Here is a 12,102-nt window from a genome sequence, read left to right on the forward strand (position 1 = left end):
AAGGAAAAAAGTTAGTTTAATTTATTTTGCCCTGGGTCGCCACCCCCCCCTTCAAACATCCTAGAGAATAATACACCCTTCACATATGTCGTTAAATAAAACAATCGCTTTTTTTTTTAAACCAAAAACTGCTATGTAAAATGTAGTGTATTTTTTTTTATGTTTTCAAACTTTTCTTTGGAGAAGAAAGCTCCTTTCTTTGAGGAAAGTCAGCCACTGTATGGGGCCCTTGGTGTATCTGATTTCGCCATGAGAGGTCAGCTTGCACTACCTGGGCAGTGGAACCAAGCTATACCTGGCAGATGAGCCCTAAGCAGGACGAAACTGGTCCCGGGTGGCTTGTGTTCCAGTTCAGGGAGCACCTGTCCTGACAGTTCGGGCTGGACTGTTCCCATTTGAGAAGGGTCAAGACTGACCTGAATATGGCTGAGTCAAAAGTGAGGTTGCATGGTGGGTGAAAAATAATGAATTGGGATGCGGCTCAAGTGATTGCCAATGACTGAGATTAATTCAATTATTCCTTCCGTCACCTTGTTTTTGATGTCCTAAATGTGGAGTGAGGCATACAGGATTGAGTACGAGCTTAGAATGGCTTAGATAAAGAATAATAATGGAGGCCTCAACAGGCAACATGTTTTCCTTAGGTTGGATTATTTTGTCATTTCTTCAAGTCAGCTATACAAATATTGAAGTATGTTGTTTTCTACACTTTGCAGAGATAATAAAGTGATTTGTATACAATGAACAAGTTGTAAATAATGTATTAATAAAATATAGATCAGCACCTAAAGCTTTGACTTAAGGCTCTAAATATCTTCATTTTACATTTAAATATTCAAAAAATAGGGACCTAAGCTCGACGTAACTACAGATAAGCAATTTGTTTTATTTTTATATCCAAGTATCAAACCCAACATTGAATTATTTATCATTCCACATGTGTTTCAAAGTAAAGATAAATGTCTTAACATGATGGCATGTATGTGAGTGAACCACAAACTGTTTTTCACAGTCAACTTTGGCCATGTTGCAAATGCGACAATGCATCATTTTACAATAATCAGTAAATGATATTACTGATAGAGTTGTGGTCTACTGGTTACAAATACCACTGCAGAGCAGGCACTTGTCCCAAGAGTAGATTATCATGCATTGTGCGTCTCCAGCTGTGAGTTTGAGTCCCTTATTTTGCAGGGAGGCAAATCACGTTAGACCAGGCTTCTCCACAGAGTAGCTTGTGAGTTACTGGTAGCTTGCCAGCTCTCTGGAAGTAGCTCTCCTATATGCTGTCCAGCCTACTAAATTAGGAGTGTTGCATGGGCAAATTAATATATGTACCCAAATATTCAAAATCATATATTCTGGATGACAGCATATACTCAAAGTGATGTTTTGAGAAATGTTATTTCCAAAATATATTTAAAGCGGATATTCGAGTGATAAATCATGCAGTGTTGAGGAGATTTATTACAAATATTAACTTGGTGCTAGGGGCATTGCAGCTTTGTCTGTCAGCATTCAAAATTGATAAAGCTGCTGAGGTTTTGGATAGTGAGCGCATTCGTAGTCTCGAAGAGACATGTTTACAATTCAGTGGCTCTAGCCCTCCCATAGGCTTACCATTGGGTTGCTCCATCGTCGCTCTTGTATCCTTCTTTCCCGTTTGTCGATGGCATGCATGCCTCATGCCTCTCTTCAGAGCATGTACCAAGTACTTGTATCCATCCACTGCTCCTGTTTTAGGGGCTTCTTATTTCTTTGTGTTTGAGCACTCCACATGAGTGCTCGTGCTTTAACTGGATCTTCCTCTGTCTCCCCTTGCCTCTTTCCCCCTCCCTCCCACCCACCTACCTCAACACCAGCCAGATCGCCAAGTTGAACAGTTCGAATTCGGTTTGGGGTATTGCGATCTAACACCTTTTCTAGTTTGATTTGACTATGCTTTTAGGAAGAGCGTTTTTAAATAAATAATATCTTTTTTAGAGTGTGACGTAGACCATAGAAACTGAAGACAAACACAGTAACTGGTGATATATGTTCTGCTGTCAGCGTGATGTTCATAAAAGGTTGATACTAATGGTACTGTTGATACCATTGGCTTGGATATTTTTCTTTGGTTGCCTCGTGCCTGCAATTATTTAATTGTTGAGTATGCTGGTTTTCGTGGAAAATGTTACATCAACATGTGTCATGGCATGTTGTTGAACACACCAGTCAGTCACCTATTTATTGTGTAACAGCAGGATGCCTGGAACCATGCACTTCAAAGCTTGCCTACTTCAATGTCCACTCCGCAATGCATGTTGATGTTCCTACAGTGACGGGTTTACTTTTTAGTAGTAGCAGCTGGCAGCAGCAATGGGTCACATGTTTTTAATTCCCCTTTGCCATCTAAACATTGCATAAGAGTGCATAAGAGTTGCACTAGGGTCACTGAAATCTGCAAGCAACCTTCAAGACGTAACTTTTAATATGGCAGGTCAAGCAAGTATTTCTATCCTTCTAGGTAAAAACTCTGAGGACCAGGATCACTATTTACAACAACCATTGCTAAAGCCAATAGGTCCTAAAGGCAAGACTTGTTGGCTATTCGAATGCTCAAATTGCGTGCTCTTGGGCTATATAGCTAAAAGACATTAACTTTGACAAAGCCAATAGCTCTAGCATCACCGCCTATTTGTTATGCCAATGCTTGTTTTACATTACTGCTTGCAAATCTGCCGGATGCACTTAGGTGGCCACCATCGGTAATTTTGCATGGGGTGGCCACTAATGTAATTGGGTCTTACCCGGTTACTATTTCAACACTAATAATAGTAGCTTGGGATGAATTTTATTAAATTGAAGTAGCTATTATAGAAATGGATTGAGTCCCCAGCATTAGACTAACAGATGGAAAGAGAAGGCACTGAAAGAAATAATCTAATTGTTTACATATTGAACTCAATAGACTGTGGCAAAATCGGGTGACACAATGGAGGCAGACCGTCATTTCTGCTCGAAAAAAATGCGGCCGAAAGGAAGTTGGTACAACGGTCACTCTTGGTAGGGAACGGGGATTAAGAACAAGTTATACCCCAAGAAAAATACCGTTATTTTTAGAATCCAGTAGTCAGCAGGTCAGCATTAAAACCGGTATTCCTGATGTGTACAACAATGAACTATTTGAAAGGAGTTTGTAGGTAGTATTCACGAACAAGCTTCTTTTCTCGTTGTAAATTCCAATGAACTGGAGACTTCCTTAAATATGAAACATCATATAGAATGTAAGATTTTGAGGTTTTGAGCAGTCTCTTCTTCTGCTTGCTCCACAAACTGCTCTAGGTGGGAAAAATTCTTCAGGATTTAAGGAGGATAAGAATGTAGCCTTGTAAGTCCTTAATGAATTCGTATCCTTTCCAAAGTCGCCAAAATGTAAAGATGCTCCAGTTAGATTGGTTCAGTACAGTAGATTTTATTCAGAGCATGCAGGTACATCTACTCAGCAGGATGACTTATCTCTAACTGCTCTCGCTTAGATCTAGAACACTCACTCAGAGGCATACAGCAATAGTAACCATAGTAATGGTTACTAAGACAGCTGTGATGCCACAAAGACTTAGAACAAACGCATAAATGACAATTTCCTGCATAAGGGTCATAAAATCCCATTCGCTCAATTAACTGCTGGTCTTTCCCAGTGCATTCCGGAATCAAAAACCTTTATAATATTTATAGACCATGTCGAGTCTAGAGGTTTATTTATTTGTATGTATTTATATAGTATTTCTGAGGTGTGAATCTCACCAAAAGGTAGCAGAACGCAGCACAGGCTCAAAGATTGAAGGGGCAGCTGGGTCCTAAGACCGGAAGTGGACTGTTACTCCTTCGTGAATAGGAGTTCTCCAAAAAAAAGTGTGTTTTCAGCTGTTTCCTAAATTAGAATAGGGTTATGGCAATCTCTTCATCTCCAGTCTGATAGTGTCCTGGCTGTAGGCAAGTCGAGAGTCCCAAAATGAACTACTCACAACTGTTAAACTACAATGTGCGCCCTAAAAATAAAAAAATCTACGTATAGATTAAAGGCGTAGGTACAATTAATTGACTAGCAGAGTAAGATTTAATTTTATGGTGGAGTTTTGGGTAACTAGCATCACTAACACCTACAAAGAGCGGATCTGCATTACCATGTGAGTCGCAGGAGTGATGGGTTCCGCTGTAGCTGCAAATATTGAGAGAGGATCTGTTCCATCCAGCACAGTACTCAAAGGGTCTGCCACTGAGGAGGAGGAGGAAGAAGATGTAGACGAAGTGCTTCCTTTCCGTCCCAATTTCTTGGTCTTGGAATCTGTAACCTGTGGAGACAACAAAATTCCATGATCCAGCTCCTACTTCCAGGGCTTTCCAAAATGGAACCAGCACCAACATACAAGCTTGTACAGAGATCCAACGTGTGACATGCATTTCATAAACCTGCAGTTGCCGTACTCATTATGGGACATTTAAAATGGTGACTTTCTTGGAGACATTTTATGGCCGTTATAGCACAGACTGCTTCTGGGAGCATTAACACCAAGATAACAAATGATAAAAGGCATCACCACACTATGACTCTTTCAGGTTGGACAATATTCGAACATAAACCACCTCTGCTTCAACATTAAAAGAAAAGGTGTCCTAGCCCATATTAGAACATTGGAATGCTGGGAGCTCCATTGAAAACAATGGAGTGCTCCGGGCTTATAATGGCTAGTATAAGCTTGGAGCTCCAACATTCCAATGTTTCTTTGTTCACAGCTCTGGCTGTGAACAAAGGCTTCAAGGACCCTGAGGGGATTCCAATCCCCTCACGCTTCCATAAGGCTTTGTTCTTTTTTGTTAGAGCATTCCGCCCTCTAGTGGCAGAATGTTCTAATAGCCTTATAGCCCTTCGAAGCTGGGCTATACCGGCTATTAAAGTCCCTCTCCCTTGTTAAAGGCCCTCGCCTTCGGCTCGGGGCCTTTAATGCTGGAGAGGGCCTTTAATAGCCGGTATAGCCCTCTCCGGTGGGCTATAAGGCTGCATTTACAGACTATGTTTTCAACCAAAAACAGATACAGATAAAACAAGGCCTGCCTTCTGCCACTGGTCATGCCCACTCTTCTCCTCTTCAATGTTTCAGTTAAAAGAACCAAACCTTTTACAGCTTGATGCGGACGTGTAAGTAGCACAATGGGTTTGGGGCTGCGAAAACCATACACATACAGTTTGCAAAGTTTATGATTTTGACCAATAAAGATTATTTTTTTCCTGAACTGCAGAGAGAGAATCCCAGCGCTCCATCTTATGCCCCATTTAGGAAGGAGGGCCATGAAGAAGAAGTTGGGTTATTAAGGCCTTATCCAAACATGAATAGTGTATAGGCCACAATGATGGGAGGGCTGCTCTCTCGGATACACTTATTTAACCAGCTCACAACGCAACATCGGGCCAAACCGAGGAGGGGTACCTCTTGACCTTGACAGGCCAGCCTAAACTCAAAATGTTCAGATGAAAAGCAATCGGCTGATCATCCCAGTAGGTGGACTTCAGACACCTTGCTTGCATAAGAATTTTTTTTTTCTAGACGAATACACAGACAAGACACAGGAAATAGGTATATCTTGTTGGGGGCTTGTATAATTGTAGCAAGAAACAAATTGTGCCATTACAGATTTACAAGGTACATGGAGAATGCAGAAAGAAATGCATTATTACAGTACGAATAAATAGTTTGTTTTAAAATCCCAAAACAAGAACATACAAGTGCATTTTGGAGGGTTACATGCAAGACCATTCACATGAAGTTGTCGTTTTATTTACACCAACACACAATGTGAGCCTGACTGCAGGGAACCGATGATACATCACATCAAAGAGAAAAGATCAGTCAGTCACTATATTGTCCAAACAGCAACACACTGCGTAAAAAAGCAATATATGTCTAGGACATAAACCGTGCAGCCCCTAAAATTCTGAAATGAAAGCTTGCAACCCTTAGTTAAGATCCAGACCCATGCCCACAATCATAGAGCACATTTCCTATCACCCCTTTCTCTCTGGTTGGATCCATAGGCATAGCATAACTTGAGAAGTGCAATCCTTTACCTTTATTTCCTGTACTACCATATGGCTGAGATAAAACATCCACAAATGCCCATCTAACAACCTAGCACCATGCATAGGGTTTTTATGCTCTCACGTTTACAGGATGGACTGGACACTTTACTGTTTGCCTTCCCAAGTGGAATTAGACATGGTGGACAATGACACATTCGTCTGAACATTAGAATACAGAGCCATTACAAGAGTATCTTATTTTCTATCCACATTTGTGTAAATGATGCTGAGTTTTAAAGACACGTCCTATCACAAATGCTATTTCATCCAGGTTTCAATGAGTGGAGGGCCCACGAGAGTGGATCGCAGTGAACGGTATCTTTCACTAGAACACAAACAATACTAGATTTCCTCAAGAGTGCATTCCACCAATGATATTGGGGTGCCAAATGAAAGTCTAGCAGTATTTAGAGTTGGAAGGCAACACATCCTCAAGCTATCAGTAAGAGAGCTGCAGACTGTCCTGTCACACAGACTGCAGGTGGATCTCGCTTGGACCTCAAATTGGCATTGTTACAACTTACATGGAGCACTACCAGGAGCTGCTTTGCACTAAAAGCTTAAAACACGACATGAAAAAAATCTCAAACTACAGAGATGAGTATATCAAACAGCGAGTGGTGCAGCGGCACTTCTAACCAAAGCTTTCTTTAATGCAACAGCTATGCTTCTATGACTTTTACAAGCAACGCATTTCAAAGTCTTTGCCAAAAGAAAAAGATGTGGCAGCCACCATTGGTACATACATGCGACAGGAAAAATTGATGAACACATAAATGTGAGTTAATGAGCTCTAATCCCAATGTTGCACTGGTGACAGAAATGGCAATGCAAATGAGCCAATACCATCTATTTTAAAAAATAAATTTTAAAAAAATGTCCTTAGCTGCAAAAAGCCCAGACGATGGGGTTTATGTGCCAGCGGGAAACCTTAAAGCACACTGGCACAGAGGCCAAGCAGGAACTGATCAATGATGTCATGGCCACTGGGTAATTTTCAATAAGGATAAAGTGGGTGTATTATGCAAACATTCTAATTCATTGTATACATATTTTTATAACCGATTGTTAACACACGCACACACACAACCAACTGGGCTAGCACAGAAACTCCCCAAAAGTGCAAAATAAAAAAAAAAATGTAAACGCAACCACTATAGAGTATGCACTCACTTAACATTTTGGTTCCCAAAAACAGTAAAGGGTTCCAGGGAAAAGAAGGAGGAAAGGGGCCATACGGTAACATCATACTATCCATATAGCAGCCCCGAAATGAGGAGACACCTCGTGAGGTATATAAACATTTATTTCAGAGGGCACTCTCCTACCACAGAAGGGGGAGAAAGTGAAATAGCCCATAACATCAACTTTGGTATTTACAACAAAATAGTGCTGCTTCAGTGATATCCCAGACATTTCGGCATCCTCTTTGTTGAGTGCCCTTAAAAATTCACAACCTCCCTCCACTTGGAACAAGAAATAAACCGGACCTTCAGGGATGATCTTGATTCGTCCCAGTACCAATACGGAGGCGCCATAGCCTCGGGAAATCACTCCATTTTAATCGCTTTTGTAGCTTGTCTCCGTGCAGAGTCGACCGACTTAAATGTGAAAATACGCAGGACTTCTGTCCCTGCAGGTGGAGGTTGGGTTTTTAAGTGCAGCTCTGGTAGCTCAGCAAGGGTTGCACTTGAGTCCAAACATTTATCAACTGTGCCATTTGTGAGCAGCCCCCGAAAGTGCACACTGTGACTGGACTTTGTGCGATCCCCTAGCACCTCTGACTGAGAAATCTTTATTTTAGATTTGGTGGATCTTCGCCTTCTGCTAGGTGGGAGCCAACCTCAGTATCCGGCGAAAAACACCCAGTAGAGTAGTTTCCTGTGATTCCACTTTCAACATGAAGCTCACAGGAATTCTGGGTCTGGTCACCTCTTGCCTTCTTTCTGTCCCTCTCCTGTACAGCCACTCAAGCATCCCAAAAGGATGTTCTCTCTGCATAATTTTCCACACTTGTCAAACTACTGGTTTAATTTAATCTTGTAGGCAATTGAGTCATCCTTGCTGTAAGGCAGCAGGCTCCCACAGGTTGAACTGATATTAGGTGGTGGTTTGATGATCAAGGCCTTTCTGGGAAATAGCGCCACTTTCTTTGTTATTTCCTGAATTTAGTCAGATATCAGGTAAACCAACATTTCTTGGTCCTTCCTAACCCGGTACATCATCATCATCATCATCGTCTGCTTACATAAGATGCTTCTCATTTCTGCATATTAGGAACAAAACTTACTGAAGGCTCTCATGACCTCTTTCCTTTTGCACAGTAATTCTACAAAGTTTTTGATCTTTTCGTTTACTCAATTACCTAAGCTTATGTTGGATTGCTTTGCCAAAGGCAATTATTTTATCGTGTAAGAGCCCTGTATAATCATGTAGGGCTGTTGGAAAATAAAGATTTACAACAGCTTCAAATTGTTTTTGAGTTTTATTTTTGGGACATTGTCCTCATTGGAAAGATAAATCAGTTGTGGTGGCTCATGGGTAATAGCCCTCTCAACACACGTTATAACCAATCTTAACTGTTAGACATGCCAGCCCTAGGGTGGTCTTTTCCTGTTTCCCTCCATATTTTGCTGAAATTCGTTTTAGTTGGCCTTAGGACTCGGTGCATTTTAACAATGCTACCAGTGCTGAAGTCCTTGAGCTCACTCCCCTAAATCTGGTAAAATTGGTATACACATGATTGGCATATTTAATTTACTTATAGGTCCCTTGTAGAGTGGTATACCATATTCCAATAGCCTGTAAATTAAATTCTAGTAGCGGGCCTACAGCACTTATTGTGTCACCAATTTAAGTAGCCCCTTAAAGCATTACCAAGGCCTGCCACTGCAGCCTGAATGCAGTTTTAAATTGCTCATTCGACTTGGCAATATAGCACCCTTATCAAGCCTTAAAATCCCCTTCTATTGCATATAAGTTGCCCATAAGGTAGGCCCTAAGTAGCCCATTTGGCAGGGTGCATTGTAATTAAAAGGCTGGAATCGTACTGGTAGGGGAAAAACTCCTAAATTCGTTTTTCACTACTGTGAGGCTTGCTGTACCATTAGATAGCATGTTGCAGCCTCATTATATTTAATAAGTGCTAACTTTTGATTGGGGACAGATAGGCATTTCACGTTTGGTATCTATGAAACTGTAATTAAAAATTCTCTTTTATGGTAAAGTCAGATTTTAATTAACAATTTTGAAAATGCCACTTTTAGAAGGTTGGCGTTTTCCTGCCCTTGCTATTCGGTGTCTGCAGCCTGTCCTACGTCCCATTACTGGGTGTAGTTGGGAGTTGGACTTTATTTCTCCCAGATAGTCACACAATAGAGGGATTAGGTGTGCCTGAATGGGCCATCATCTCACGGGGTGCTAAAAGTGTCCATATAATCAAAATCCAAAACTTACACTTAGAATTTTTTGGGCTAAAAACTGTTCTGAGAACTGAGAGAAGACAGACTATCCTGTTCCTCTATCTGCCCAGAGTTCCTCGCCGGTTAGCATGACTTCGCAGATGCTCCCACTACGTTCTTCTCCACAGCTGCAGATTGTGTTTAGAGGTTCTTCACAAAAGGGGTATCTGGCATCCTGGAACTCTAATTGGCTACACACACTTGCATCATCCCACTGTACATTTTCAACTTCCAAAAGGGCAACTAAGTTTGAATGTAGAAACCTTCACTTGTGACTTCATCCAGAGGCTCCCTGACCACAACGCTTCTTTCTTGGACACCGCCTGCAGCCTTGCCCTGCTAAACTTTACCTTCTCAGAGCATTTTCTTTCAGAATTTATTCTAAGTCCGAAGAGAAGCGCTGATCAGGCCCAATCAACTCCTTGTATCCGACCCGTGCTCCATTCTGGTCTGCCATATTTTTTTTACTTTGACCTAGTCCTGTGCGACTAGAGGTCCGCGCTTGTTACACTGATCTTTTAGAAGCTAGTTTTAACTAATAACTTCAAAAATTCATGATTTTAATTTTTTCATTTTGGTGTCAAATAATTTATTGTAATTTAATCTTTTTTTCAAAATTGGTGGAGGATTTTATTTTTTCCCTTTGCGGCATCTTTGTGGGGCGGGGCTGCTCTCAGAGCGGGTGTGAGGAGTGGTTTGTACTCCCTATGTGAGCATGAGGGGAGACATTTACAACTAATGCGCTATAACGCATTCCATTACAACACAGTTGTTACAATGACTTGCTGAAGGGGCAGAAAGTGTTGGATTTAAAATCCAACACCATCCCTATTGTTGCACAGACTGGATTTGGAATAGTAAATTCTACTATTCCAACATCAAGTGCCTCCTACAGCAAGTCGTTCTAACAACTTGTGTTATAATGGTGTGCGATGTAACAACACAGTCGTAACAACCGCATTGTAATGGTATGCGATGTATCGCATGCGCTTGTAACATCGCATATTGGAGCATGAGTGATGGCTGAACAGTCTTGAGTACATAGCATGTAGTCCATGCAGCTGCATTACAGTCTGCGTGGAGAACATGCCCACCCCTCCAGCCCCTGGCTGAGCACCACGTCACGGCGCTCAGACCAATCAAATTGCTGCATTGCAGCTTTGTGATTGGCTGCAGTGAGCGTGGGAGCACTGGTGCTACCTGTTATCCCCAAGAAGCCAGGAAGAGGACACAGGCGAGGAGGCGGCAGCGGCCAACAAGTTATTTTTTTTTTCCTTTTTTTTTTTAAACCCAATCCACCCCACCCGCCCCACTGCTGCGTCCAGGTAGCAGCCACCATTGCTGTCAGGGATTGTGGCTGTTGCTTGATCAGGGCTCAAAACCCAGACAACCAACAATCCAATTTTTAACACCAAACATAACTTCCCTCTAACAGTAGTTTTTTTTTTGAGTGAATGGGTTTTAGAAACGATATACTAAACGTAACTGCATTGGAATCATTCCCTTTCGCCCAGGCCCTGTGCCCAATGCACAGCTAGTGGCGAACTGCCCCACCCCTTGTGCAAGACCTTTGGGCAGCCAAGTAGAGACTGGCTCCTTTATTATTTTTGGGGGAGGTGGGGGGTTGTAGACCACATTTTGGTTTTACAAACCGACAGGAAACAAGGTTGTGGGTCCATGTTGGACCACCCAAGGGTCTGTGGATCCAGTACCAGGTATGCAAACCCTGTGGAAGGTATACAATGCATCCACGATCCATTACTGGGGGTTTGCTGACCAGGATGTAGGGATGGAGTCCCTGCATCTGGTGACTACAACATGTTTATTCAAGTTGCAGTCAGCCAAATCAGAGAGTTGTGTGTCTTTATACTCTGTTTTGTGTCCGCAGACCAAAAATGGAGACGGCAGAGAAAGCTCCTCCATACAATCAGATTGGAGTATTTTCTTTTTTTTTTTTTTTTTTTGGTTAAAAACTTTTATTGAGCAATCAAATAAAAATTACAAAGATGGGCCTACAACCACACGGGCTGGCCGCTAATAGCAACGCACAACATAAGAAGCAAACGATCACTTCCGTGGCCAGGCACAAAGCAGATACCATGTATTGCTCAAAACATAGGACAGGACATAGCGATTTTCTATATTAAACATAAAAAAACAACAACAAACTCTAAACAAGGCGAATGCGCATTAATCAAGGTCAGCCCAGAAGGCGGAGGGGAAAGCCACTAATCAGGAAGACGAAAGCACAATCAATGGGACTCGGCAAGGCTGGGGGGGGGGGGGGGGGGGGGGGACAGCGGGGAGGACAGGAAAATCCTAGAACAGTATGAAAAATTTCGGGAACGCCAGCCTAGGGAGATAGGGTAACATCGGGAGTGTCAACCAAGGGAGGGGTACAAATGTCTCCACGACATTCGTTCCACTGACCCCAAATCTTCGTCCACGCCCTGGGTCTGCCCCTAGCTACATAGACGGTCTTCTCTCGGAACATGGACCAGTCCATGTTATCCTCCCACACCG

General features: G+C 42.1%; 1 protein-coding gene across 2 annotated transcripts in view; it reads right to left on the reverse strand.

Moving 5' to 3' along the window:
- VPS35L (VPS35 endosomal protein sorting factor like) overlaps window positions 1–12,102 on the reverse strand; it is a 479,692-nt gene that overhangs the window by 416,224 nt on the left and 51,366 nt on the right. For both annotated transcript variants that reach the window (XM_078665104.1, XM_078665105.1), the window contains exon 3: window positions 4,167–4,334. In XM_078665104.1, coding sequence (XP_078521230.1) covers window positions 4,167–4,334 — 168 coding nt within the window. The remainder of the gene's footprint in view (window positions 1–4,166; window positions 4,335–12,102) is intronic.

This window comes from Lissotriton helveticus, chromosome 10 (assembly GCF_964261635.1).
Source record: "Lissotriton helveticus chromosome 10, aLisHel1.1, whole genome shotgun sequence".
Classification (NCBI taxonomy): Eukaryota; Metazoa; Chordata; class Amphibia; order Caudata; family Salamandridae; genus Lissotriton; species Lissotriton helveticus.